Genomic DNA, 27,856 nt, shown 5'->3' on the forward strand with positions numbered 1-27,856 from the left:
AAGGAACCCAGCGGGTGACCCGCTGGGTACCGGCTCCCCTCCGTCATGCTCGGTGCACCCCGGGACAGGATCAGGACAGTCCCGGGACCGTCTCGGGAGTGTGCGTGGACAGTACCGGCACCATGCCAGAAGCACGCCTAGTTCTGTACCGGAACAGTACAAAACAGAGCAGTACAGACCATGCCAGGACCGTACTAGGACAGCACCGGGACCATACCTGGACTGTGTCGGGACCGTGTCAGGACCGTCCCAAGACTGTACCGGGACCACACCTGGACCGGACCGGGACCGGGACAGTACCGGACCGTGCCCGGGACAGTACCGGACCGTGCCCCGCGGTCACGCCCGGGCTCGCTCCGGTCCTGTCCCGCTCCCATTCCCGGTAGTCCCCGTTCCCGGAGCCGGGCGGGGCGGCCGCTGTCCCCGCCCCGGGGCGCTCCCGCCGCTTCCTGCGGGCACGGCCGGGACGGGGCGGGACGGGACGGGGCGGCGGCGGTAGCGGAGCGCGGTGAGTCCGGCCCGGGCGGGAACGGGGCACGGCCGTGGGGTCCGCGGGACGGGAGCCGGGGATCCCCGCCGGGCGGGAGAGGGCGGTCCCGAGGGTCCCCGGCAGCGGGGGTCTCCCGGTGGGGCGGGATCTCCGTTGCATCCCGGTGAAGCGGGAGCCGAGGGTCCCGGTGGAGTGGGAGTCGTTTCACCCCGGTGGAGTGGGATCCCTGGGTCCCGATGGGGCGGGAGCCGTTGCATTCCCGCGCGGCAGGATCCGTGGGTCCCGGTGGAGCAGGATCCGTGGGTCCTGGTGGGGCAGGAGCCGTTGCATCCCGGTGGAGCAGGATCCACGGGCCCTGGTTAGGCAGGATTCGTGGGTCCAGGGATGCCCGGAGTGGGGCCGGAGCTGGGGGTCCTCACGAGGTGGGAGCTGTGCATCCTGGGGTCCCCGAGGGGCAGGAGACAGCAGGACCTGGGGGTGCTGGGAGACCCCCGGGACAGGCACCCAGAGAAACTAGGGGTGGTTCTCAGGCCGAGCCGGGGGTGCAGGACAGGCTCTGGCATGTGGGGTGACCCTGAACAGGGGTCCCAGTGGGAGGTGGGGGTGTCCTGCGCCCCTCTTTCGGGATTAGGCGGCGCGACGCCATGGGCGCCGGGCACTAAGAGGCTTTGTCAGCCCCGCGGGTCGGTGCCACCTTGTCCCGGGAATGCCGTGACACGGGGACCCCCGTGGTGCCGAGCCCCCCGAGTCCCCGCGGGCGGGAGCGCCGGCGCCCAGCCCATGCCCGCCGGGCAGCGGCGGTGCCAGCCGGGGCCGGGAGCGACGGCCGCGGCAGCTGCGCTGGAGCCGGCGGCGACCTCCACGCTCCCAAGGCCGCTGGGATTCTGGAAAATGCCTGGAAATGGTGAACCGCCTGCCCTTATATGGCTCCGGCGGGCTGGCGCGCCGCGGCCCCTCTCCCGGCGTGCCATGCCGTGCCGTGCCGGGATCCTGGGAAAACGCCGTGGGCTGTGCCTCGCGCCCCAGCTCCCGCGCTGGAATGTGCAGCGGGGCCGGCGATCCCACGGTGGGGAGAAAATCCCACCTCCCTCCCGCCGGCACCGGCGGCTCGGCACAACAAACCCGGCCCCTGCCTCAGTTTCCCCCACCGGGGAGTTTTGGCGACCCACCAGAGCTCCCTGTTCGGCACTCCAGCGGGATCGCCCGTCCTCTGTGGCGGGGTTGGGGAGGGTCGGGGCGGTGAAGGTCAGAGCTAATCCCACCCGGAGCAGGCGGGAGCCGGAGGGCTCTGGGCGGCCGCGTGCCCACCGAGGTGGCACTGGGGGGGGGGTAAGAGGATCAACCCCCCCGATCACCGGGGCGGGATGACGGTGGCCGAGGGGCCGAGGCGAGTGGCCGCGGTCCCGGTGACGTGGGACCGGCGCCGTAATCCCGGTGCTCTGAGCGGATTAGGGTGGCCAGGAGTGGCCTTCGGGGACGAGCTGCGGTAGCCACAAATCCCCGCCCGGGTGTTAGGTGGGGGAGCCTAACGGCGGGTGCCACCTGGGGATCTCCTCTTGTCCCCCCAGCAGGGTGGGATCGGGGTTGGACGCTGCCGGGAAGGATGCTCGGAGTCTGCTGTCTCCGGTGTCACCGGCTGGGTGCCCGCCCAGGGGTTGAGGTGACCCTGGGACCGGGTGCCCTATGCCTGTAGGGCTGAGGAATTTGGGGGTTGGGGGAGCTGCTCCCCAAATCACCCAGATCCGGGGTGCCCAGGAGGTGCCCCACGGCAGGGTCAGATGTGCCAGCACCCGGAGTCCCGGGCTGTGGCACCACTGGGGACATGGGGCTGGACCCCACTTAGGAGGCACCGCGGTGGCTTTTTGGGGGGCTCCTGGCGTGCTCGGGGAAGCCCCGGGGAGGGCGGCGGCTGGATGGCGGCCACGCGGCACGGTGGGTGTGGAGAAGCGCCGGCGGGAACCGGCCTGACCGGTTGGGTGCCGGCACCGGGGGTGCCGGGGGGCTCAGGCGGCCACGCCGCCGGCGCAGCACGTGGCCCAGCTCAAGGTCACTGTCCCCAGGGCCACCCGCCGCGGTGACCGGGCTCAGTGGCCTCGACACTCCCACACGCTTTGCCACTTGCCGCTGTTTTCTGGATGTCCCAACCGTGTTTGTGGCACTGAGCGGTTTCGGTGGCACGGGAGGATCCCGGTGGCACCGGTGGTCCGGAAGGGCGAGCCGGCGCTGAGCTCACCTGGAAGGTGTCCCGCGGGCGCGGCGGTGACGCACGGCCCCGGTGGGTGGGGGCGGAGGCGCTCGTCCCACCTGGTCCCAGCACGGTCCCCGGGTCTGGGATGAGGAGGGGGGGGCTGAACTCCCAAATCTCGGCATTGGTGGGCTGTGCTGAGACCCCGTTGTGCTGTACCCAGGGATTTTTGGGGTTGGGGGATGCTGGCAACCCTTGGCATAGAGGGTTTAGCCATCAGGGCTCTTCATCAGGGTGACCCCCCTTGGTGCCACACACCACCCACATTTGGGGGGGTCTCCGCATCCCCTAACCCACCATTCTCCTGCCAGAGCCGCTCTGTGCCCCGCCGGTGCCAGGGGATGCTGGGATGCCAGTGCCCGTGTGCCCAGAGCGCCCTGCCCTGAGCCCAGAGCCCAGCTGTGCCATGGAGGATCCGCCCAGCACCGGGACCGAGGTGTGGGCTGAGGGGCTCCATAACGCCAACAACAACGCATCCCCGGGGGGGTGGCCGGGTGCCCGTGGTGGGCACCCCCTGGCAGCTTTTGGGGGTCCCGGGGCCAAGCCCAGCTATCTGGACCGCGTGGTGCAGGAGATCGTGGAGTCAGAGCGCACTTATGCGCGTGATCTGCGCAGCATCGTGGAGGTGGGTGCCAGGGGCCACACAGGGGGACACCCCTTGGGCACAGCTTGGGATCTGGGGGTGAAATGGTGCCACTGTGGGTGCTCGGCAGGGTTACTTGGGCAAGATTATCGACGCAGAGGAGCCGGTGCTGCGGCCGGAGCAGGTCAGCGCGCTCTTCGGGAACATCGAGGACATCTACGAGCTCAGCAGGTGGGGGAGCAGGCGCCACTGGGAGGTGACAGGGGTGTGACCCTGTCCCGTGGGTGTGTGGGGGGCTGTGGTCACCCTGTCCCCTCTGCCCCCCAGCACTCTCCTGCAAAACCTGGAGAGCTGTGCCAGTGACCCCGTGGCTGTGGCTGTGTGCTTCGTCACCCGGGTAAGGGCTCAGGGAGCACTGTGGGGACACCAGGGACAACGTGTGGTCATACCAGGCTCTCACCGTGTTCCCCTTACCTGCAGAGCCAGGAATTTGCCATCTACACCCAGTACTGCAACAACTACCCCAGGTGGGTGGGGCGCACAGCTGGGTGAGCAGGGAGGTGGGCAGGGGGCACATGGGTGGGCAGGGGTCTGAGCCCCCTCCCTGCCCGCAGCTCGGTGGCGGCACTGACCGAGTGCATGAGGAGCAAGGTCCAGGCGCGGTTCCTGCGGGAATGCCAGGAGCGGCTGCGCCACGCGCTACCCCTTGGGGCCTACCTGCTCAAGCCTGTCCAGAGGATCCTCAAGTACCACCTGCTGCTCCAGGTGAGCACCTGGCACCTGGCACAGCACGGTGTGGGCACACGGCACAGCCTGGGGTGACACAGGGAGAAGCCATGGGCATCTGGGACAACCTGGGTGCCTGGGGTGGCACAGGGACACGGCTTGTGTGCCTAGAGCACTCCAGGCACCTGGCACAGCACATTTCCGTGCCTTGATGCCACGTGCTGTGCCCAGGAGATCGCGAGGCACTTTGAGCACAAGGCGGGGGATGACTACGAGCTGGTGCTGGAGGCCATTGACACCATGACCTGCGTGGCCTGGTACATCAATGACATGAAGCGCAAGCATGAGCATGCCATCCGCCAGCAGGTGGGCACTGGGGGGACACCACGGGGGTGGTGGGTGGCACCAGGTGGCACAAGATGGGCACTGTGGCAGGGATGCCGACGCACCTGTCCCCGTGTCTGTGCAGGAAATCCAGTCACTGCTGCTGGGCTGGAAGGGGCCGGACCTGACGACCTACGGGGAGCTGGTGCTGGAGGGCACATTTCGGGCACAGCGGGTGCGCCATGACCGTGCCCTCTTCCTCTTCGACAAGGCTCTGCTCATCACCAAGCGCCGTGGCGACCACTACGTCTACAAGAGCCACATCCCGGTGCGGGATAACGATGGGAGACTGGGAGGGTGACAGGGGTGGGGAGCCCACGGAGTGCCAGGGACTCCGGTGGATGCCAGGGATGGAGGAGCAGGGTGGGTGCCAGGGACCCCAGTGGGTGCTGGGGTGGGAAATTCCAGGGATGCTGATGCCTCTTCCGGCAGTGCTCCTCGCTGATGCTGATTGAGAGCACGCGGGACTCACTGTGCTTCAGTCTGGCGCACTACAAGCATGGCAAGCAGCAGCACAGCCTGCAGGTAGGGGGGCATGGGGCAGGGGGTACCCTGGGGACTCCCTGGGCCCCCCTGCCCAACCCCACCGCCCTCCCTGTGCCCCCTAGGCCAAGACCGTGGAGGAGAAACGCGTGTGGACTCACCACATCAAGCGGCTCATCCTGGAGAATCACCATGCCACCATCCCCCAAAAGGTGAGGGTGGTGGGGTGGGCACCTCAGTGACACCGGGGACACCCCAGCACAGTGAGGGGGGAGAGCTGTACCCCACCTTTGCTTCATTTCTCTCCATCCTCCCTCCACCCAGGCTAAGGAAGCCATCCTGGAGATGGACCTGTTCTGTAAGTGTCACCGATGCTCTACCCCTCTCTGCCCTCCTCTGTCCCCCCTATTTTCCCTGGTGTCACCCCCTGTCCCCACAGACCCCCCACGCCTGCCCCGCTGCAGCCCCGAGCGCCTGAAGAAGAGCTGGTCCTGTCAGCCCCTGGCTGATGCTGCCTCCGAGCCACTCCAGGAACGCCGGCAGTCTGGTGAGAGCCATGTGTCACCAGTGTTCCTGCTGTTGCACGTGTTCCCACCACTCCACCCCACCACTACCCCTTCCCCAAGGCCAAGCTGTGGCTGGGTGACACCAATGCCCGCAGGGAGGGTGGACCTGGGTGCTGATGGTGTCCCTGTCCCTGTCCCCACAGAGCCCTTCCAGCACCAGGGGCACACGGAGACGCTGCTGGAGCGGCTGCAGGGACACGGAGGGCGCAGGCAGTCGGGTGTGGACGGTGGACGGGATCAGGGGGCTCGGGGTGCTGATGAGATGGGGGACACGGGAGTGATGCCAGTGTCACCTCCCCTCCCCCCAGAGCCCACCAAGCACAACCTATGGCACTTGGGCAAGCAAGGTGAGCTGGCATCATGGCATCGGTGTGGCAGGCAGAGGGGTGGCTGGGGACCTTGGGGGGAATTCTGGGTGCTCCCCCCACTAATCTCTGCTTTTCTCTATCCCGGCTGGCAGGGCTGAAGGTAAGGCTGGGTGTGGTGGGTTGGGGTGCCCAGTGCCTCCAGCCCTGGCACGGGGCGCTGAGCCCGGCGCTCGCCCCCACACAGAACACCAGCAGCGACGGGGTGCTCCTGGAAGTGGGGGAGCCTCCCCAGCACCCCAGAGCCTGGGCCGCGGCTGAGGGCATGGTGGCAGAGGGAGAGGAGGAGGAAGAGGAGGCTTTGGGCAAGGAGTGCCAGGAGGAGCTGCCAGGGGCTGGGGATCTGCTGTTGGAGCCCCAGGAGGAGCAGGTACCCACACCAGCCCTTCAAACCCCAGGGAGGGTATGCAGAGCACCCCAAATCGCTTCTGGGGCACTCCCACATAACTCCTGGGGTACCCCACATCACTACCAGGACATCCCACACCAGTCCAGGGCATCCCATGTTGCTCCCACGGCACCTCCCAGGGCCCCATGGCTTGGCTGGGATTTATTGTGCTCAGAGCACCTGGGTGCCCCCGCAGCTCATGACACCCCATATTTGCTCTTGCCCAGGCCGGGGGACACCCATGGGTGCTGGAGGCACCCAAGCGGCCAAGCAGCTGGGGGCCGGGGAGCTGTGAGAAGGTCAGTGCAACCCCCCGGCCCTCACCCGGAGGTGCCCAGGGACCCAGCACCCAGCCCCCTAACAGCAGCGCTGGGGAGCACCCCAAGGTCCTGGGGGCTCCCAAATCCCCATCCCTGGTGGGGACCCTGGCACTGCCCAGTGGGGATGGAGAACCAGAGCGTGCTGCAGAGGATTTGCAGGTGCTGAGCAGCGAAGAGGAGGAGGAGGAGGAGGAAGAGGGAGAAGGAGCAGCCAGCATCCTGCCACCCTCAGTGCTGGACCAGGCCAGCGTCATCGCTGAGCGGTTTGGTGGCGGCAGCAGCTTGTCCCGAAGGAGCAGCCTGGCGCTGGAGGGGCCCCTGGGACGCACCCCCAGCCACGGCGGCAGCACCCTCAGCCTGGACGGGGGCCTCCCAGTAGAATCCGGGGAGCCTGGGGGTCCCCGCAGCGCCATCCCCTCGCCTGAGCCCTTCACCAGAGCCCGCCGGGAATCGCTGCTCTCCAACCGGGACCGCCTGCTCCTCGACAAGATCAAGAGCTACTACGGCCATGCCGAGCACCATGACGCCGGTTTCGGGGTGCGCCGCCGCGAGAGCCTCTCCTTCATCCCCAAGGGGCTGGTGCGGAGCTCCGTGTGCCGCCTCAATGGGCTCCCGCGGCCCCCCGAGAGCCCTGAGCCCCCTGCCCAGCCCGAGGCACCAGAGACGTGCCAGGAGAATGGGGCGCGGCCCCCCGAGAGCCCTGAGCCCCCTGCGCAGCCAGAGGCACCAGAGACGTGCCAGGAGAATGGGGCGCAGCCCCCCGAGCCGCTGCTCATCCTGGAGGAGGATGATGTGGGCACCGTGGCGTCACCCCCGGGGCCACCCCCGCAGCTGCTGCTGACGCCCCCTCACCTGGGCACCAAGGTGTACCAGCTGGCACGGCAGTACAGCCTCCGCATCAAGAGCCGCCGTGCCGGCGCCCGCCGCCCCCCGCTGCCGCCGCAGGAGGACGGGGACCCCCCGCCCAGCACCCCTTCGCTGGTTGTGCCGCGGGACGGGGGCCTGGTGGCGTCCCCGTCCCCGCGTTCCTCCCGCAGCCCCTCGAGCCCCGTGGGCGCCGAGCCCTTCGCCTGGCCCGACGTGCGGGAGCTCTGTGCCCGTTTCGGGGCCCCGCGGCCGCCGCCGGTGAGCCGCAGCCGCTCGGCGCCCGAGGGTCCCGGCCGCGGTGGGCGCCCGGCCGGGAAGGAGCGGGGCGGCGGCCGGAGCCGCAGCGCCGAGGCCAACGGGGGCTCCGACAGCCCGAGCCCGGCGCCAGCGCGGTACAGCAGTGACGGGGCGCTGTGGGTGGCGGCCGAAGCCCCCCTGGGCCCCGGGCAGCGGGTGCTGGTGCTGGAGCGGCTGCCGGAGCCCCCGGCCTACGTGCAGATCCGCTCGCCCACCACGCGGGAGAAGATCTGCCTGAAGGCGGTGGTGGAGCGCTGCAAAGCCTACCAGGCGTCCGAGGAGTACCGGCGGCGCTGCCCCGAGCCCCCCGGCACCCCCGAGCCGCCGCGCCATGGCCTCGTCAGGGACCTGCGGCAGAAGTTTCAGACCCTCGATGCTGCCAGCTAGGGGCAGGGACGGGCAGAAGAGGTGCCCTGTGGACCCTCACTGGAAGGACCACCCACGGACCCTCAGGAAGAGGAGCACCCCGTTGACCCCCAACCCTCCTGGGAGAAGAGTCACACCATGGAGAAGGGTCACCCTGGGAGAAGGGGCACCGCATGGATATCCAACTTACCTGGAAAAAGGGGCCCTCATGGACCCCTGCTTTGGAAGAAGGAGCCTTGTGGGAACCTCCAGTCTGCCCAGGAGAAGGGGCACTCCCACGGACCCCCAGCCCTCCTGGAAGAAGGAGCACCCCATGGACACCCAGGTTGTCCAGGAGAAGGGGCTCCCCATGGACTCCCGCAACCCATCTGTCAGAAAGAGCACCCTGGGGACTCCCAACCTGCTCTGGACAAAGGACACCTCCTGTTCTCTCTGGCCACAGGACATGGGGCACCCCAAGAACTTCCCACTACGAGCACCAGAGGCCCCCACGCCCTGCAGGCACTCAGCACCGCACCCCGCTCGCTTTCACATCTTTATTAGAAAAAAAACCCCAAACTGAACCCAAAGTTCCTCTCTGGTTGCCCACCCCCACCCCCCCCAGGGTGTCTCAGCCCGTGTGCAGGATGCAGGGGGCCCCCCCACCCCGGCTGGGGGGGGGGGCACGGGGTGGGTGCCGGAGAGGGGCCCCCATGGGCTGACACTCTTTGGTTGGTGCCCGCGGGGGCTGGGGGGTCCCCCCTCTGCACCCACACGCTTTGGGGGGGGGGGGTTATGGCTTTGGGGGGCACCCAGGCACCCCCCGTGCGGGTGCTGGGGGGTCCATGCACACCTGTGGGGCGCACACCTGTGCCGTGCGTGCAGAGGGGGCCGGGGGTGCACCTGCATGCGGGGACACACGTGTGCAGACGTGTGCGTGCAGGGACACGTGTGGGCACGGGGGGCACACGCCTGGGGGGCACCTGCGGCCGCCTCCGCGCAGGGGTGTGCCTGAAGCGTGTAAATGTATGTATATATATAAATACAAATATATATATATACACCTGTGCACACGGACACGTGTGCTCGTGGCAGGGGGGCTGGGGGGCTCCTGCCCACGCGTGACCCCCGCGTGCCCCCCCAGACCCAGTGGCACCTGTACAGGCACCGCACACGCGTGTCCTCACGCATGTGTGGCCCCGCTGGCGTGACGTGGGGTGTCATTCCCCCCCCCTCCCGCCATCCAGGGGGGTTATTTCTTTTTTGGGAAGAAGCTGAAGCGTTTCTCCTTGTCCTTGCGGGGCAGGGGGGCTTCAGGGGGGGCCGGGGGTATGGGCAGGGGGAGGGGAAGGCTCTGTGCCTTCCCACGGCTGCCCCGACACTCCATGATGGCCGTGCTCAGCCCCTGCAGCCAGGCCTGCAGCTCCTCCTGTGGGCATGGGGGGATGGTCAGGGGGGGTTCCCCTGGCCCCTCAGCAGCATCCCAGCCACCCTCAGGGCCCCCTGGGTGATGCCAGTTGCTCCAGGTCTTCCCCAGGCACTGGGGGAAGATGTCCCCTTGGGCACTGCCAGCCCTTCACCGTGTCCTTACGGCACCCCTGGCTATCCCCTGCCCCTCTGAGCCTTGCTGGCCACTGCTGACCACGTCCCTTGGCCATCCCTGTGTACCTCTGGTCACTGCTGGCCACCACCACATTCCCCGGACATCTACAGCCACCCCATGAACCCCTGGGCACCACTGGTGTACCCCTGGGAACAACCAGCCATGCTTTGTCCCTCTGGACCTCTCTGACCACCCCTGTGTCCCATGGGCACCACTGGCCATCCCATGCCCCCTTGGGCACTGCTGACCACCACCACATCCCCCAGCCACCCTGTGCCTGCTGGGCTCCACCAGCCACCCCATGTCCCCCCAGGCCACCCCTCACCTCATCCTTGCCATGGAACAGCCACTCACTGCCGTTGCTGAGCCTAGGGACAGAGCACAGATACCAGTGCCACGCCTGCCCACCATGCCACCCCGTACGGTGCTGCACCCTCACCTGAGCTTGAAGACGTGTTTCTTCTTCTTGTAGCCCGCGGGCACCTCGCAGCGGGCATCCCACAGCCCCAGGGGCTCCTCACCCTGGCACGGCAGCCCCAGCGCGCGGCTCTTGGCGTCCTTGAAGAAGGCGAGCTGGCCACCCCGCAGGACGCAGTACCGCGTGCTCCACGACCTGCGCCAGCACTGTGTCACCCTGGGGACACCGCCCCACCAGGGACACCGCGCTTGCCGCCGCCGCCGCCGTGCCTACCGGTTGGATGCACGCTTGGTGGCCGCCTCTAGGTCGTGTTTGCGGCCGAGGTAGCCCTCCAGCTGGATACTGCTGACACGGGCAGGCAGCGTGGCCGGCTCCTCTGGCTCCTCCCGTGGTGGCCGTGGGGTTGGTGACACCGGCTCCTCATCACCTGTCCTTGGCACCAGCTGTCGCGAGGCAATGGCGTGGTTACGCCATGGTGTCGCCCACCCACTGCCACTGATGGACCCATGGCAAGTTGTTGTCCCCTCCCATGGTGGCCTGGGGGTGGGTCACCCCCAGGTCTCCATACCAGTGACCTCACCAGCTCCGGTATGTGGGAACTGGTGGCTATTGGGAGGACCCTACTGAGTGGCTGGGTGCCAATGACCCCACCAGTTCCAGTATGTGGGAGCTGGTGACTGCTGAGAGGACCGCACAGCATCCCCGTGCCAGATGTGATCTCACAGTGAGTGTCTGCAATCCTGCAGTGACCCCAGCCCTGGGACCCTCTGTGCAGTGCCAGTGACCCCGCCAGATCCAGTGTGTGGGAACTGATGGTTATTGGGAAGACCCCAGTGAGCATCTGGGACATGGTCCAGCCCTTGGACTCAGTGCAGTGTCAACGTGTGTGTGTGTCAACCTGTCCAGCTCCAATGTGCAGGAATTGGTGGCTACTGGGGGACCCCAGTGAGCAGCTGGGACATGGTCTAGCCCTTGGACCCCCAGATCTTGGTGCCAGTGACCCCCTCCCAGCTCCAATATTTGAGAACAGGTAGGTACTGGGAAGACCCCAGGAATCAGCTGGGACCCTCAGCACAGTGCCAGTGAAGCCACCAGCTCCAGTACACAAAAACTGGTGGCTACTGGGAGGACCCCAGTGAGTGGCTGGGACACCAGCCAGCCCTGGCACCCGCCAGTCTCGGTGCCAGTGTCTCCTCAGATTTGGGGTGATGAGGTTGAACCAAGCTAGATGAGCAGTCCTGGGAGCCACCTCAGTGTTGTCGCCAGCCCAGGGGACTTGGGGAGGTCCGGTTGAGGAATGTGGTGCCCAACAAAGGGGACACCCATCCAGCTGGGTGCCAGAGGAGGGGCTTGGCCAGGGCCCCTGTCCCCAAGGAGCCAGGAGATGCCCATGTCCCCAAGCAGGCAGAAGTGATCTTGTCGCCAGGTGTGTAGTCAGGGGTCTTGTCCCCAGGCAGGCAAATGTGATCTTCCCAGGGAGGCAGGAGATGTCCCAGGTAGAGGGGACTCCTGTCCCCAAAGAGGCGAAAGTGTCAGTGTTCCTGAGCAGGCAAAGAACATCCTGTCCCCAAGGAGCCAGAAGATTCCCATATCCCCAAGAAAGCATCCCCTGTCCCCAAGGAGATGCCCATGTCCCTGAGCTGGCAGAAATGCTCTTGTCCCCAGGTAGGTTCTCAAGGATCCTGTCCCCAGGCAGGGGAAAGTGATCTGGTCCCCAGGGATCCAGAGGATGCCCGTGTTCCCAAGCAGGCTGGCAGTAAGCTGAGAGCACTCCTGTCCCCAAGCAGTTGAAAGTGGCCATGTCCCCAAGTAGCCAGAGAGGGTCCTGTTCCTGAGTAGTCAGAAGATGCCCATGTCCCTGTGCTGGCAGAAATAATCTTGTCCCCAAGAAGCCGGGAGATGCCCATGTCCCCAGGCAGGCAGAAGAGGCAGAAGGGGTTCCTGTCCCCAAGGAGCCAGAGGATGCCCATGTCCCTGAGCAGGCTGGCAGTAAGCAGAGAGGGCTGCTGTCCCCAAGCTGATGAAAGTGGCCATGTCCCCAAGCAGGCAGAAGGACACACTGTCCCTGAGTAGCCAGAAGATCCCCATGTCCCTGATCAGGCACAAATGAGCTTGTTCCCATGTAGGCACTCAAGGATCCTGTCCCTGAGGAGCCAGGAGATGCCCGTGTCCCCAGGCAGGCAGAAGAGGCAGAAGAGGGAGAAGGGGTTCCTGTCCCTAAGCAGGCAGAGTCACAGCGAGCCATCGTGTCCCCGCGCAGGCAGAGCAGGTGGGAGGAGCAGAGAGCTGGCAGCCAGCACAGGGGCTGGCACACGGTGACAACGCCCTGTGGGCGACGTTGCCTTGCAGGCTGACAATGCTGCAGGGTGTAACGCCCCATACGGTGACTGTGTCTCTTGGGGTGATGATGCTCCACAGGGTGAAAATTCCCCACAGGGTGCCGATGATGTCCCACAGGGTGATAGTGCCCTGCAGGGTGACGATGCCCCGAAGGGTGCTGATGTTCCATACAGCAGTGATGTCCCTTGGGGTGACATGATGGCCCCAGGGCAGACGCTCCAACTCTGGCCGCTGCACTGGTCCCAGACACACGCATACACCATGGGTGCCACCCCCCATGTCACCCCAGGAGTTGGGGCAAAGGGGACCTGCAGCACCCCTCTGCCCGCCCAGCCTTTTTGGGGTAATTCAGCATTTATTCAACACAAGACAAGGACAAGGTGAGGGTTGGGCATGCAGGATCTGTCAGCACAATGAGGTCACGGTCACGGGGGCATGCACGGACATGCAGGGACACTTTTTTGGCTGTCGGGGAAGGTAAAAGCTAAACTCAAGAACTGACCGGCTCTGGTCCATCCGTAGTGGGCAGCGAAGTGTCCTGTGTGCTCACATCCTTCTTCTCCTCCTCCTCTTCCTCAGACCTGCACAGGGAGACAGTCAGTCATCATCCCCATCCCAGACATGATCCCACAGGGGTTGGGCTGGCTGCTGCTCTCCTGTACTCCTGAGGGATGAAAGCCCTGTCAGAGTGAGGCTTGACCTTCATCTCTCCTCTTTATCAGCATCAGTTTATTGCTTGGAAAAGGTAAATTGCTAAAAAGCCCCTTAACGCTAAAAAACATCCTTAATGGTTTGAGAAGAGGGATGTGAAAACTGTGTCCCTGGTCACATGGAACGGTGGTGGCATCCCTTACCCAGCCTCCAGCTCCCCATCCAGATCCAGGCAGTAGTCGGGAGCCTCGGAGCGCGTCGTCCCATCCCGCACCAGCCCCTCACGCAGGGACCGCCCGCCCAGGAGCTCCAGCTGCCGGGGAAGGGGTGAAGGTGTTAAGGGATGGGGGGGACACTGAGGCAGGGCAGCAGAGGCCTCATCCCAAGCCTTCCTCACCGTTGTTAGCTTCCTGAGGGCAGCAATGCGCTCCTCCCAGGTGGCTGAGGACTTCTCAAAAGCCTCGTGCCGCTTCAGCAGCTTCTCCACTGCATCCACTGTCTGCCCGTAGTCACTGCTGGCCAGGTAGGGCTCCTGAGCCATGAGCCATGACTCGGCCACCGAGGCGTCACGGGAGAACTGGCACACCTCCAGCACTGTGGGAGGGACAGGCAGTGCTCAGCCCCTGGACCACCCATTCCACCACACCTGGCACCACCACGCTCCTCCCCAGCATCCCTGGCAGACTCACGCAGCCGCAGCCGCTCCCAGCGCTGCTCCCATGTCTCCATCGTGGCTTTCCTCTTGTCCACCAACTCCACCAGCTTCGCCTTGATCTGCAAGGGGCTGCTGTCAGGGGGTGGCCCAGATGGCATCGCCCCCACCGCCCCCTATCCCTGATTCCCTCACCTCTGGTGAGTCCTGGTGCTTGCGCTGCAGCAGCTTCTTGCCCAGCTCAATGCAGGTGGTGAAGTTCTTGCCCCGAGCATCCACCTCAGCCTTAATTCCCTGGTGATATCTCATCAGCAGCTCCACCGAGGAGACATCCCTGGGGACACAGGCACCAGTGTCAGTGGAGCCATCTGTTCCATGTCCCATCCCGGGCGCCCGCTGGGTGCATCCATACCTGGGTTTCTCCTGTGTCTCAATCTGCCGGACGGTGCTCTCCATCCAGGAGAGCAGATCCCGTGCCATGCTGAAGAAGCGGTGTTTGTCAGCCGTGTCCACCAGCCGTGCCCGGCGCCCACTGCACGCTTCCAGCAGCTCCTGCAGCGCTCGGGACACCTCCTGCTCCTGCTTCTGGATTCCAGCTGCCTTCTCCCCGGCATAGGCGGTCTGCAGGCGTGCTGCTGTCTCCCGAAACTGCTGCACCTGCATGGAGAATCACAGAAAGGCTTGGGCTGGGAGGGACCTCAAAGGCCATTGAGCCCAGTGTCCCACCACGAGTAGGGACACCTTCCACAAGACCATGGGGAATGCTGAGTGCTGGCATCCACGCCAGGCTGGAGCCTCACCTGTGCCTCCAGCAGCTGGAGGTCCCTCTCGAAGGCGCTGTGCATCCGGTGGAAAGCTTCCACTGTGCCGGCATCCTCTCCCAGATCCTGGGGCAGCTCCTTGCGCCGAGCAGCGATGAGGGCCAGCAGCTCTCCGCCGTCATAGAAGTACTTGTGGAGGTCGTGGGAGGCAGCGAGGAGCTGCATGCGGGTGTCGATCAGCTCCAGGAGGTCGGCCCAGCTCTCATTCAGCCCATCCTTCCACTCAGCTATGGTGGCCGCCTCGATGTGCCCCGCATCGATGAGGTCCTCAATGGTCAGGTTCACCCGGTCCACGCGCTCCTGCCCCACACTGCCTGTCTCTCGTGCAAACTCCCGAAACTTCTCCCGCAGGAGCTGCATGGAGGGAAGAGAAGAGTCAAGTCGCCTCCCTCAAGCCACCCGCTGTCACTGCCACAACCATCCCATCATCCTCACCATGACATGGTCCAGGTCTTGCCCCATCTCCGGGGAGGAGGCGACCACATCACGCTCAGCAATCCACTGCTCCAGCTCTTCCACCTCCCGCTTCAGCTGGAAGAGGTGTGACATGTTCTCCAGGCGCCGGCGGCGCTCCTCGGCCGCCTCCTTCAGCCCCGCGTAGTGCTTGTCCACCTGGCCCTGCAGCCGGATGATCTGCTCCCTGCGCGGCCCCGGCACACAGACACCCAGTTCTCACCCATGAAACAATGTCCCCAACCCACCCGTGTTGGCATCTGGGGGGTTTGGGGGTGAAGGACCCGCTTTGTGCTCCCCACGTCCCTCTGCGACCACCTCCCTGCCCAAATGGAGCACCTGACAGTGCCAGAGCTCCAGCCGAACCCCCCACCCACACAGTGCTGAGGGCACAGGGTCGCCCTGAGGGACAGGGGACACACGGCGTGGCACCTACCCCTCGGGGTGGCCGGCAGAGAGCAGCTGCTGCGCCCTCCCTGCCAGCTCCTTGATGGTTTGTCCATAGTCCTCGATGGAGCGCAGCTGCCGGACATGTCTCTTCAGCATCATCACGCAGCTCTCCTCATCCTATGGCATGGAAAACATGGGTGCCATCAGCACCTGGCATGGTAAGGGAACAGGGACTAGGGTCTAGACCCAGTGCCCACCCTACAGGAATGTCCTGGCTCTATCTGATGCCATAGGGAGAAATGGTGAGCTCAGCAGAGCATGGCATGGAATGGGATGAATAGTGTGTAATGGCAGGGGAATGACACATAAGAGCAGGACACACGATAGTGTGTCACACATGGATGATGTTCAACTGCACAGCGTGGCACCACCTGGGTCAACATTGGGCATCCCAGCAAGGCAGGGCCCAGTGCAGCACAGACCCCGCCAAACACGGAGCATCACATGGAATCGCTCCTCACCTTTGGTTTCTCCTCAGGTCCCATGAAAAGCTCCTGCTCGCTAACCCAGGCCTCAGCCTCATCAGCATCCAGGTAGTACTGCTGGGCCTCTCCGGCCTCCTGCAGGCGCTGGTGCCGGGCAGCTGCCTCCTCCTGCAGCGTCTCCCACAGTTCCCGCAGCTCCTGTGCCAGTACCGCCAGCTCCGGGCCTGGCTCCTCACCGCTCCCCGCTGCCTCTCCCCGGCTGAGCACCTCACCCAGGCGGGGGGCATGGCCTGCCAGCTCCTTCTGCAGTGTCTGCCAGCAGGAGGGAAGTCACAGTGAGAGTCACCCATGGGATGGATCCCAAGGGACCACCCAGAATGGTGGGTGTTGCTGCAGTACCCAGGCTCACCTCATTCCTCTTGGTCAGGCGCTGCACGCTTGGGAGGTCAGTGCCGTGATCCGTTGACCTCGCCAGGGAAAGCCGCTCCTGCACCCACAGCTGCAGGAAGGAGCACCCAGTGAGCCCCCTACAGCACCCATGGGTAGCCCCAGCCCCCTGGCCCCCGCCACAGCGAGGATACTCACTGTCTCATCCTCCAGATCCCGCCCCAGCTGGTACATGGCCTTGGCAGTCTCCAGCTCCTTCCTCTTCCTCTCCAGTGGCTCCAGCAGCTCAAGGACTCGCTGCCGTAGCATCTGCTCCTGCCTGGTGGCATCTGGCACATCCCCGGCACCAGGGGTGCCCTGCCACCCCAGCTCCTCCAGCTCCTTCATCCACGTTCTCACTTGCTCTTCCAGTCTCTGGCGGGACAAATCCATGTGAGTTAGGGATCAGAGCCGAGATGGAGAACCCCAGTCCCATTTGGGAACAAACCCCATCGCCTCGGGCCTCCTGCCCCTTTTCAAAGGACCCAGTGAGGTGCCAGCACCCACCGTCAACCTCTTCAGCAACAGGTTGGTGGCGGTGAGGTCCTTGACCTTCTCAGCGTGGCGCAGCTCTTCCTGCGCCCGCCCCAGCCAGCTCTCCAGCTCCCCATAGCTCCGGGCGTACAGGGCCGAGCGCTCAGCCTCGAACAGCTGCCGGCCCCTGTCCTCGGCAGCGCTGCGCAGCCCGGCCCAGCGCCGGCGCAGCTCCTCCAGCCGCTGCGTCACCACCGCGCTGTACTGCGGCTTGCGTGTGGCCAGCTCCGTCCCCTCCTGCAGCAACAGCAGAGAGGAGGGTGGTCACTGCGGCATGGGGGCATCCCACCCATGCAGCAGGCTGGGAGCGTTCCAGAGTCATGGAATTGTTAAGGTTGGAAGACACCTCTCAGGTCATCAAGTCCGACCATTCCCCCAGCACTACCAAGGCCACCACTAACCCATGTCCCCAAATGCCACATCCACACAGCTTTTAAACCCCTCCAGGGATGGGGATTCTACCACTGCCACGGGCAGTCTGTGCCAGGGCTGCACAACCCTTTCCCTGAAGAAATTTTCCCTGATATCCAATCCAAACCTTCCCTGATGCAACTTGAGGCCTTTTCCTCTTGTCCTTTCCCTTGCTCCCTGGGAGCAGAGCCCAACCCCCACCTGGCTGCACCCTCCTGTCAGGGAGTTGTAGAGAGCGAGAAGGTTTCTCCCTGAGCCTCCTTTTCTCCAGGCTGAGCCTCCCAGCTCCCTCAACAATTCCTCATGCTCCAGACCCTTCCCCAACACCATTCCCCCTCTCTGGCCATCATGGTGCCAGCACCCACCGCCTCAATCTTCTCCAGCCAGCTCTGGTTGGGTGCCAGCTCAGCCATGAATGCCTGGTGCTTCTGCCACTTGCTGTGGAGACCACGGGTTTCTCCATAGGAGACATCCTGAGCCATCAGCATCTTCTCATCCACCCAGGCGTCAAACTGCAGGGAAGGGGTGTCAGTGCTCAGCAGTGTCAATAGGGACCCCTGGGGGGTGCCACAAGCTGTGCTGCATTCCTACCTCCCGACAGCTCTGCAGGAAGGTCTGTAGGTCGTGGTTGTCCTGCATCAAATCCGCTGCTTCCTCCACCTTGTCCATGACAGCTCCATGCCTGGCAGGGGACCATTGATGTGCAGCGTCAGCCCTGCTGCCGATACGCTACCCACCCACCCACTGGCCCTGCGCCGGACTCACCGCTCCTGGAGAGTTTGGCACTTCTCAGAGATCTTCTCGGCAAAGATGTTCTCCTCAGCCACCAGCTTGGTGCCACCAACTACCACCTCCGGGACCTTCTTGGCATTGCTCTCCACACTGGCACGGAAGTTCTGGAAGTGGTGCAGGGCAGCAGCCGAGCCCTCCAGCGTGGAGGGCAGCTCCAGGTGGGACAGTGTGTACTCCTGAGGGACACAGCAAGGGATCAGCACACAATCACCCGTTTTTGGGGTGCCTGTGAGCCAAGAGACCCAAGGACATCACTTGAGCACCCACCTGCTTGGTGAGGAGGATCTCTGCCTGCTTGGTGTCGCGAAGGAACTCCTGGAAGTCGCGGCACTGGGTGAGGAAGCGCTTCCGAGCCTCTGCCATCTTGCCCAGGGCAGCCCAGCCATCCTTCACGCCGCTCAGGCGCTGCCGCAGCCCCTCGTACTCGGGGTCCGTCTGGCCCCCCAGCATCCGCTCCCCCGCCTCCACCAAGGCAGTGAAGGCTCCTGCATGCTCCTCGGCGTCGCGCCAGGCAGCTTCGTGCCGCTGCAGCATCTCCTCTGCCTCCCCCAGTGATGCCGGCACCTCATCAACGGCCGCCACGGCTTTCTGAGCGCCAAAGAGCCACGCCTGGAAGTCATCCAGGTCCTGCAGGAAACTCCGGAGCTGCCCAGCTTCCCCTAGGGACGCTGCTCGCTCTGCCAGGGCCGCCTGCAGCTCATCCCAGGCGGACGTGGCCGCCGCCAGCTTCTGGGCCACTTCCACAGCCACCTCAGGCCTCTCCTCGGCCAGGCGCTCAGCTTGGGAGCGCAGGGCAGCCAGGCGGTCCTGGGCCACCGCCAGCTCCCGCTCGATGCCATAGAGCTTGCGCTGGGTGGCCAGGACGCCGGCCAGGTCGCGGCCGAGCTCGGCCGTGGCCTCCACTGCCCGGGCTTTGCTTTGCAGCCATTTCTGGGTCTCCTCGGACTCCAGGTTGTAGTTGAGGAGGCGCAGGGCTGAGCCCACTGCCCGCCGGCGCTCCGACACCAGCTCCTGGAACCGACCCCACCTGTAGGACAGCAGTGGAGGATGGTGGGGAACGCACCGTCACCGCGTCACCCGCTCGCCCTGGCATCACCCACCACCGCCACCGCACCTCTCGTTGAGCTGCTCCCGGCACTGCCGGACCTGGGGGCTCCGGGGGTGCCCGCTGGCCAGGAGCCCGTCGGCTGCCTGGTTGACTGCGGCAATCTGGGAAGCCACGGTGGCCATGTCTTGCTCCAGCCCGTCCAACCTGCGGGAATGTCCAGGTTTAGAACAAGCAGCAACTCAGGACAGGGCACGGCAGCACTGTCACGGTGGGGGCTCCTTCCTACCTGCGCTGCGTCACGTCCAGGTCCTCCAGCGCCTGCGGCACCTCCAGCTCTCCCAGCCAGGTCTCCTTGGAGCCCATCCAGAGATGGCAGGCGTCGCTCTCCCCGAAAACGGTGTAGAGGTCCAGGGCGTCCTGCAGCTGGCGGCCGCGGCGCTCAGCCAGCGCGGCTGCCTCGGCGTGCAGCTCCCGCAGGGCCGCCAGCCGGCTCTGCGCCTCGGGGCCGGCGCGCAGCTCCGGCGGGAAGCCCTCGGCCTGCTGCGCCAGCCTGTCCAGCTGCTCCCGGGCGGCCGCCAGCTCGTCCAGCAGCTCCTGGTGCTGCCGCAGCAGGACGAGGGTGCGGGATTCATCCTGGCCCAGCTCCTCGGCGGCCGCCCGCCGGCGGGCATCCTGCAGCCCCTCCGCCAGCTCCTCCACCTCCGCCTGGAACTGGAAGAAGCCCTCGGCTTCCCGCAAGCCGCGCCGTCGGAACGCCGCCAGCTCCTCCAGCTGCGCCCACAGCGCCCGCACGGCCGCCCCCCGCTCCCGCAGCCGCTCGGCCGCCCGGCCTGCGGCTGCCAGCCCCTCGCCCACCGCCAGCGCCTGCTCCAGCCGCCCACCCCGGCTCCGCAGCTCGGCCTCGAAGGCGGCGTGCCGGCGCTGGAGCAGCAGCACGCCCGGCAGGTCCTTCCCGAAGTCCAGGGAGGAGTAGAGCTGCTCCTGCTCCTTGATCCAGCTCTCTGCCTCGTCCAGCTCCCACAGGCAGGTCCAGAGGGAGCGGGATTGCTCCAGCAAGGCTCTCCTCCGCGCCGCCAGTACCTGCAGCTCCCGCCGGCACATCTCCAGGTGGCTCACGCGGTCCCGGATGACTTTGGGGTCGCAGGGACGATAGCCTGGGCAGGGAGCAGGGTGAGTGGTCGTCAGTCCAGTGTCCTGCTTTCCCTTTGCCACGCCAGGGATGCTGGGGTGTCCCGGCACACCTACCCTCAGCGTCGGCAAAGCGGAGGGCAGCAGCGCTGATGGCCCGAGTCTTCTCTGCCTGTACAGCCATGTCAGCCTCCAGCAGACGGTGGGTCTGCAGCAGCTCCTCTGCTTCCAGAAGGTGCTTCCCAGATTCGGGAGATGCCAGTTTCACCTGCAGGAGACCCTCAGCCATTACCCACTGACACCCAAAACTCAGCACCAGCACCCCAACATCTATCTCCCTCCTCACGGAACTCCCACCAACACCTGGTGGGACAAAGACACCTCACCTGTGTGATACCCAATGCCTACAGCTCACCTTGACCTCATCCATCCAGTCAATGCAATGAAGCATCTCCTGGAAGAGGTGCTGCAGGGTGAGGTTCATCTCCAGGCGCTGGCGTCGGGCAGCCAGCAGCTCCAGGAGGTGCTCCCAGAGCCGCAGGATGTTGTCCTTGCGCCCGTTGATGCGCTGGATGTCGTGGTAGCCCTCCAGCTCCAGCTCCTTGGCCACCGCCTCGATGGCCTGCACTCGCTCCCTGTAGGCAGCTGTGTCCGTCTCAATGGCCTCGTGCTTCTTCTTGGCTGCCTCCACCGCTGCCAAGTCCTGCCCAAAGTTGTCCTGCCCCAGCACAGAGCCCGAAGTGAGGCTCTGGTGGAGCTCCCCAGGGTGAGGGTCCCCAGGGTGGGGGTCCCCGTCCTCACCTGGGCCACCAGGCGCTGGTTCTCGCTCAGCCAGGCCTCCCGCATGGCTGCTTTGCGGTCGAAGCGCCGCGCCAGCTGCTCCAGCTTCTCCTGACGGATCAGCTCGTTGCGCAGCGCCAGCTCCCGCTCATGTTCCGCTTTCTCCAGCTGCTCCCAGGCCTGGGGGAAGGCGGCAGTGGACAGGTGGCACCTGTATCCCACGTTCCCCCACCACCTGTGTCTTGTTCTGCGGGCGAACCCCACCAGGACCCCCAGGTGGTGGAAGACAACCTGCTATGGGATGGATCAGTCCTGCCCCAGGATGGATTCAGTGTGTCCTGGAATGGACCTGAACTGCCTCAGGAGATGGACTCAGCCTGGCCCAGGACCCATCCCAGCCTGCCCAAGGACCTGAACTGTTCTCAGATGGACCCAGTCTGCCTCAGGAGAGGAATTAAATTTCCCCCAGGAGATGGACCTGACTTCACTGCAGGAGACAGCCCCCAGCTACTGCAGCAGATGGAGCCCGTACCCGGTTGATGTCGGAGACCAGGCGGCCCTCATGTGGGGTGTAGACACGCTGGTTGTTGGCCCTCATCCGTGACTGGATGGTGAAGAGCAGCACCTCCAGGTTGCCCTTCTCCTGAAACCTGCCCCAGAGAGAGCTCAGCGTTGGGCACCCTTGGGTGCCCCACACCACCAGGCAGGCACGGGGAGCAAGGGGCTCTTACTTGGGGGGCTTCTCCACGGTGCGGTACGTGCTGAAGGCTTGCAGCTGGTGCTGCACCCCAGCCAGCGAGTTGGCGAAGCTGCGGCTGTTGAGGGAGGCAATGGTCTGCTCAATCCAGGTGAGCAGGTCAGATGCCAGCCCCCCATAGCCCTCGATCATCCGCTCTGTCTCCTTGGCGTGCTCGATGACCTGCAGCAGGACCAGGGGTGAGCGTAAGAGGCTGGCACCCCAAGAGAACACCCCTGACCGCCTCAACGCCATTCCCTACCTTGCCCAGGCGCCTTCCCTCCACCTCCAGCACCTTCATCTTGGAGAAGTAGTGGTAGAAGGCCACCACGTAGGTGATGATGGACTTCTCATCAGGGTTCTCCGTGAACACATCTGCCCAGTGTGAGCGAGAGGTGTCACTCCTGACCCAACCTCAACCCACCTCACAGGCCACCATGGCCTCATGAGGTCCCTCCTGTGACCACCCATGCCCTCCTTCCATGTTTTGGGAACCTCTCTGTGCTCCATGGAGCCTGGGAATGTCCCAGGGGAAACTGAGGCAGGAGGATTGGCAGCAACTGTCTCACCTTCGGGGTCGAGGAGAGGGGTGATGCCCAGGTGCCGCTCTGCCACACTGAACGCATGCTCTAGGTTGTGCCGGGCATTGGATTTGGTCAGGTTTTGGAAGTCAACCAGCTCAGGCCTAGGGACAGAGGGCATGGGACAGGGGTGACACACCTGTGGGACATCTCTCAGTGCCACTGACACCCTGGGGCCTGCTGCCGTGCCACCTACCTGTGCTTGTGGATTAGGGCATTGAAGGCCAGCCCATCCTTCCAGCTCGAGGTGAAGTTGGTGACATTCACATGGGGGTACCTGTGATGGGGACAGGGTGTCACTGTCACCCTCTGGATACTCCTGGACCCTGATGTGGTGGCATGGGGGTCCCACCACCTACCCTGCTGTCTTCATCTGGCACCAAAGCAGCAGTGCATCCCTGGCAGAGCGTGTCTCCCGGCCCTCCTGTGTCTCCACGATGATGTCCTGGATCTGGGGGCAAAAGGACATTCTCGGATTGGAAAAGCAGTTCCATGGAGGATGGCTCCCACTTGGGAATGAGGTGTGGAGTGGAGGGATGCTCCAAACCACCTGTCCTCACCTGGAAGCGGAGGATGATGGTCCAGATGAGGCCGAGGACAAGACGGTGGTTGCCATCCACAATATCGTGGGAGCCCATGTTCTCCAGGTGCACCCGCTGCTCCTTCAGGAACTGCAGCGCCTTGTCCACGTTCTCCAGGCAGTGGATCCGCATCCGGCCCTTGGTAGGCTTGGGCTGGGGCATGACAACACTCAGCACCCTCCCCCCCACACCAGGTACCCCAAGCCCTGCCCAGGGACACCCCCATGCCCATGCTGCCACCACAACCCTTGGCCAACACCAAGAGAGATGGTGTGGTGTGGCAGGCCACAGGTCCCAGGGTCTCCAGCTGGATGGGATTCCTACCAAAAGCTCTCCTGACAGCACTTCCAGCAGCTTGATGAGCACCCGCCCGTCCCGGAGGTCCATGTAGAGGTCTGAGATGCGGCAGGTGACACGAGCCAGGTGCGAGTTCACCCACTTGGTGAAGGTTTTCTTCTGCACGGCCTCCCGCTCGTCTGCAGGGACAGTAGGAACAGGGTCACCGACAGCGGGGACAACCCAGGTGGGACCGAGGGGACCTGCCACCCACCTGCCAGGGCTTTGATGCGGGAGCGCTCAAAGAGCCGTGCGGAGCTGTTGTCGTTGTCCAGCTCATCGTCGGACGCATCCCAGCGGACATTGATGCGGCTGTACTGCTGCTGCAGCTCCAGCTGCTCGTAGTCGTTGGCCGAGGTCATGGTCCCGGTGTGCCCCGGCCCAGTGGCCGTCGGCTACCGGCGAGGGACCCCTGGGGGACAGCGGGACAGTGAGCATTGGTGCGGCCACAGTGGCTCACCAGCCCTGCGGCACGTGGGGATTTGCGGCTCAGAGCTGTGGGATAAGCTGCTCAGAGGGATTTAGCCTCGCCCCACCCAGGTGTTGGGGGGGCACCTGGCAGCTGCCCGCTCCAGGACCCCCATGCTGAGCCGTGCCGAGCTGTGCCAGTGGCTATTTACATTGCTGTGTCCCCACCCAGGTCCCTCTGCCCAGCTGAAACCTCAGCCCAAGTCCTCAGGGGTTTCCCCCCAGTCCTTGGATGCCCCCAGGTAAGGAGCTGCTGCTCACCCCCAACCTGACCCCTGTGCCACTCAGGGGCTTCACCAGCACCGGTGGCAGAAAGTGGGTGACAGCTGCTGGCAGGGGGGGGCCACCCACCCCCGGGGATATTTGAGACACAGATAGGACATGGCTGGTATCTAAAAATGCCTCCGAGCAGCTGTCGGTAGCTGCTGGGGCCCCTGAGGGGTGCGAGGAGATGAATTGGGGCTCCCCACAGCCAGCAGCATGTCCAGGACCCCTACTGCAACCTGGAGTTGCACAGAGCCCTCAGCTGTGGGTGCCAGGGGAAACCCTGTGTGCCCCGAATCCCTGCTGTCCCCATGAACTGTGACAGCCCATGGGCCCCCAGGCCCCCCTCAGACTCCCTGGGCATCCCCCAGGTCCCCCCTTGGCAGGGTTATCAGGGCGGCCCAGGCTGTGCCACACCCCAACTCCACACCCTAATCGGGGCGGCACAGGCAAGGCCTTGGCTTGGACCTGCCAGCACCGGGAGCATGCAAGGATGTGGAGGAGCGTGCAGGAGTGTGGACAGTGCAGCAAGGACATGAGGGAGCACGCCAGAGTGTGCAAGTGTGAGGAAGGGCATGCAGAAGGATGGCAGAGTGTGTACCTGTGAGCCAGGACATGTGGGGACTTGTCACAGCGCCCATATTTGAACGAGGACCTACAGAAGTGTGCCAGAGTGTGCATCTCTGAGCAACGACACACAGGGACATGCCAGAGAGTGCCCAGGTGAACAAGGACAAGTAGAAGTGTGCCAGAGTGTGTATGCCTGAGCAAGGACATGCAGGAACATGCCAGAGTGTGCACATATGACCAAGGACATGCAAGAACACACCAGAGTGTGCATGGGACACATGCAGCAGGCACACGAGTGGGTGTAGGGCCATGCAGGTGTGTACCGGAGCAGGCAGGAGGGTGCTGGAACCAGGCCTGCAGCCTTTCATGCCATGACTCTGTGCCTCTGCCAGAGCACCCAGCTCACCCTGGCAGGAAAGCCCTGTGGGAGACCAAATTTGGGGATTTTTGCCCCCAAAGCTTCAGGGACTGCCAGCAGGATGGGTGTGCTAAGGTGTGTCAGGTCCCTGCAGGACACCTCAGTTCTGACTGTCCCTGTCAACACAACAGTGGGGCCATGGCCTCGAGCATCCAAGGAGGAGAAAGACCAGGAGGAGGAGGAGGAGGAGGAGGAGGAGGAGGGGGAGGAGATGACGCCGAAGGGAGCCACAGCAGGCCCATGGGAGCATGCTGAGCACGGGCGCTCACCCACCCTTTAAATCTCCCTCCACCACACCAGCGCCTTCTGAGCATCCCTCCCTGGCACAGCCACGCCGCCACCAGCACCCGCCACCCGGGAATTGTTATTCCTCCCGCTCAGCGTGCGGAAAGCTGGGAATGCCAGCATGCCGGCCTCGCCGCCAGCATCCTGCGGCCGTGGCCCGGGCAGCGTCGCCTTCCCCGGCCAGCGGCTCGGCACAGTGAATCAGCACTTCCCGGTGAGGGGCTGGCACCGTGCCACCACCACAGTCCCCCCGCTGGGCATGGGGGATGTCCCCCCACACCCCAAGGGCAGCCAGGGCAATGGTTGGCACCTGGCGCCCATGGCACCCTCAAATCCATTCCCTGGCTCATCCCTCACAGCCACAGCATGCTGCCGGAAAGCCCATTTCCAGTGCACAGAAACTCATAAGAATCCCCCAAAACACCCCAAAATTCTGCCCCATCACCACCACCCAGAGCCTGGCATGTCCCTATTGCTCCACTTCACCAAAACACTTGTATTTGGCATCTCCCCCATGTCCACAAGCAGCCATGCTCCGGTTGGGAAGGGGCAGGAGCCGGGGGGCATCCCCCCAGCCCCCCAACAGTCTCCTGCCTGCCAGGCGCAGGGCCAGGGCCGGGAGCAGATGGTCCCTCTCGGCATGGCCGCACGGCACAGCACGGGGCAGTTGGGCATGGAAAGGCACGGCACGGCTCCTCTGGCTGCCATGCCCCGCTCCGGCCAGGGCTCCCCGGCCACACTCCCACCCGCCAGGAGAATTTGGGTTTCCCCAGGGCCACATGCCGGCCATGCCAGGACTGTCCCATGTCACCCAAGCCGGTGACACGCACACGTGCTGACACTCTACAGACATTTTTGGCTATAAATAGGCCTCCCCCAAGCACGGTGCCAGCCAAGCCCCGCTCCCTTCTTAGGAGCTGCCCCCCCTGTACCCCAAAATCACCAGCCAGTGCCCCCAAACCATACGATAGCTATAAAATACTCTGTGGGGGGCCATGCTGGCACCAAGCAGGATTTTCTGAGTCTCCTGTGCTTGCCACCGTCTTCCCGTGCACCCCAATCCCCTGGCTTGGGAGCTGGAGATTTATAAAGGGAAAAGCTGGGAAATCAGGCCTGGGGGACTCCTAGGTTATTGGGGTGAAGGTAAGAATTCCCCCAGCCCAACACCCACCCGTGAGCATCCTCCTGGCACCGGGACAAGGGGGGCCAAGGGCACGGCCCCCTAAAAACCCTTTCCAGTAACTCCAGTTTGCCCAGTTGCTAAAAAGTGGGGGACAAAGTCGGTTGGGTGATGTGTCCCACCAAGACCCTCAGGACTCGGCTTTTCCATCGCGTCCCAACGGTGCTGGCAGCACCAAGGACTGGAGTGGGGAGCCCTCCAGGGGTTGGCACCCCAGGAAAAGTGTTCCCAGGGTGTCCCCACACTGTCCCCGGGCTGTCCCCAGGGTGTCCCTAGAAAGTCATCGCCACTCGCTCGCCCCGTCCTTCCCGAGAGCAGCCCCGAGGGACACGGGGTAACAGCAGATCTCCCGAAAAGGGGGTTCAGGCTCCCCGGAGGGCTCTTCACCACCCCCCAGCAAACTTTCCTCCGTGCCCACCGGCCCCCCCCCGGTACCGCGCCCGGTGTTCGGTGCCGCACCCCCCACCCGGTATCCGCGGGGCGGGCAGCGGCTGCCGGTGCCCCCCCCCGCGTGTCCCCGGGGAGCGGCGCCTCCCGCTGTCCCCCGCTCCCCGCCGTGTTCCCCGGAGCGGCGCATCCCGGTGCCGCGGGGTCTCACCTGCGCGGGGCGGCGGGCGGGCGAGCGGCGGCGGCGGCGGCGGTGGGGCCGGTGCGGGAGCGGGGCGGGGGGAGCGGAGCCGCCCTGCACCGCGATATAAATAACATTATCTGGGCGCGCAGGGACATTCCTACCCGGAGCCGGCGGCGCTGCCCGGCCCCGATAGCCCCGCTCCCCCCGGGAGGGCCGGGCCGAGCCGACCGGGCGGGCGGGGACGGGGATGGGCGCAGGGACGGGGACGGGGACGGGCCGCCCGCCCCGCAATGCAGCACAGCGGCGCCCCCCGGCCGCCAGCGCCACCGGCACCGGCAGCAGCACCAGCAGCACCGACACCGGCAGCACCGGCATCGGCAACATCATTGGCGGCAGCACCGGCGGCAGCACAGGCGGCACCGGCACCTGCAGGGTGCGGAGAGACGCAGCGCCCCGCCGACGCCCGCGGGGGTCCCCGGCCATCCCCCCTGGCGAGCCCACGTGTCCCCCGCTAGCCCTGGATGCCCCCCAGCTAGTCCTGGGTGTACCCCATTAGCCCGGGATGCCTCCCAGCTAGTCCCAGCCATCCCTCAGCTAGCCCTAGGTGTCCTCCACTAGCCCTGTGAGTTCCCCAACTCGTCCCGGGCACCCCATAGCTAGATCTCAGTGTACTCCAGCTCGTCCCAGGCGCTCCCTGATTAGCCCTGGGTGATCCCCACCAGCCCTGTATGTCCCTCAGCTAGTCCGTGGTGTCCTCCACCTAACCCAGGCAGTCCCCAGCTAGCCCTGGATGACCCCCAGCTAGCCCAAGCCCCCCTACAGTCATCCCTGGGTGTCCCCCACTAGCCCTGGATGACCCCCAGCTAGCCCAAGCC

At 65.1% G+C, this 27,856-nt stretch overlaps 2 protein-coding genes across 6 annotated transcripts; one reads left to right on the forward strand and one right to left on the reverse strand.

Annotated features, from left to right (window-relative positions):
• Nucleotides 1–368: 368 nt before the first annotated feature.
• PLEKHG3 (pleckstrin homology and RhoGEF domain containing G3) lies at nt 369–9,127 on the forward strand. 3 transcript variants are annotated; one of them, XM_032112509.1, is made up of 17 exons: nt 369–508; nt 3,047–3,360; nt 3,449–3,549; nt 3,646–3,715; nt 3,799–3,845; nt 3,933–4,083; nt 4,276–4,410; nt 4,514–4,696; nt 4,861–4,953; nt 5,037–5,123; nt 5,236–5,269; nt 5,351–5,458; nt 5,621–5,695; nt 5,786–5,824; nt 5,938–5,945; nt 6,030–6,212; nt 6,458–9,127. In XM_032112509.1, exons 2-17 carry the CDS (start codon nt 3,085–3,087, stop codon nt 8,099–8,101), a joined length of 3,234 nt encoding a protein of 1,077 aa, XP_031968400.1. In that variant the 5' UTR covers nt 369–508; nt 3,047–3,084; the 3' UTR covers nt 8,102–9,127. The 3 variants fall into 3 exon arrangements, with proteins under 3 accessions (XP_031968400.1, XP_031968398.1, XP_031968399.1); XM_032112508.1 differs by having other exon boundaries at nt 404–508; nt 5,621–5,824; nt 6,458–7,204; nt 7,274–9,127; XM_032112507.1 differs by having other exon boundaries at nt 5,621–5,824.
• On the reverse strand, nt 8,603–27,194 carry SPTB (spectrin beta, erythrocytic). 3 transcript variants are annotated; one of them, XM_032112505.1, is made up of 36 exons: nt 27,009–27,194; nt 23,440–23,637; nt 23,214–23,365; nt 22,869–23,042; nt 22,668–22,759; nt 22,505–22,585; nt 22,297–22,412; nt 21,990–22,102; nt 21,723–21,910; nt 21,524–21,641; nt 21,013–21,171; nt 20,627–20,929; nt 20,329–20,479; nt 19,370–20,237; nt 19,150–19,287; nt 18,303–19,062; nt 18,009–18,211; nt 17,835–17,925; nt 17,609–17,755; nt 16,806–17,069; nt 16,458–16,673; nt 16,282–16,371; nt 15,909–16,184; nt 15,434–15,564; nt 14,980–15,184; nt 14,524–14,898; nt 14,136–14,380; nt 13,919–14,057; nt 13,761–13,845; nt 13,469–13,665; nt 13,275–13,384; nt 12,923–13,001; nt 10,354–10,523; nt 10,102–10,275; nt 9,988–10,030; nt 8,603–9,488 (listed from the first exon to the last, which is right to left on the reverse strand). In XM_032112505.1, exons 2-36 carry the CDS (start codon nt 23,585–23,587, stop codon nt 9,312–9,314), a joined length of 6,978 nt encoding a protein of 2,325 aa, XP_031968396.1. In that variant the 5' UTR covers nt 23,588–23,637; nt 27,009–27,194; the 3' UTR covers nt 8,603–9,311. The 3 variants fall into 3 exon arrangements, with proteins under 3 accessions (XP_031968396.1, XP_031968395.1, XP_031968397.1); XM_032112504.1 differs by lacking the exon at nt 27,009–27,194 and having other exon boundaries at nt 23,440–23,690; XM_032112506.1 differs by lacking the exons at nt 8,603–9,488; nt 9,988–10,030; nt 10,102–10,275; nt 10,354–10,523; nt 27,009–27,194 and adding an exon at nt 12,275–12,549 and having other exon boundaries at nt 23,440–23,690.
• Between the last annotated feature and the right edge of the window lie 662 nt (nt 27,195–27,856).

The sequence above is a fragment of the Corvus moneduloides genome, chromosome 6 (assembly GCF_009650955.1).
Source record: "Corvus moneduloides isolate bCorMon1 chromosome 6, bCorMon1.pri, whole genome shotgun sequence".
In the NCBI taxonomy this organism is placed as follows: domain Eukaryota; kingdom Metazoa; phylum Chordata; class Aves; order Passeriformes; family Corvidae; genus Corvus; species Corvus moneduloides.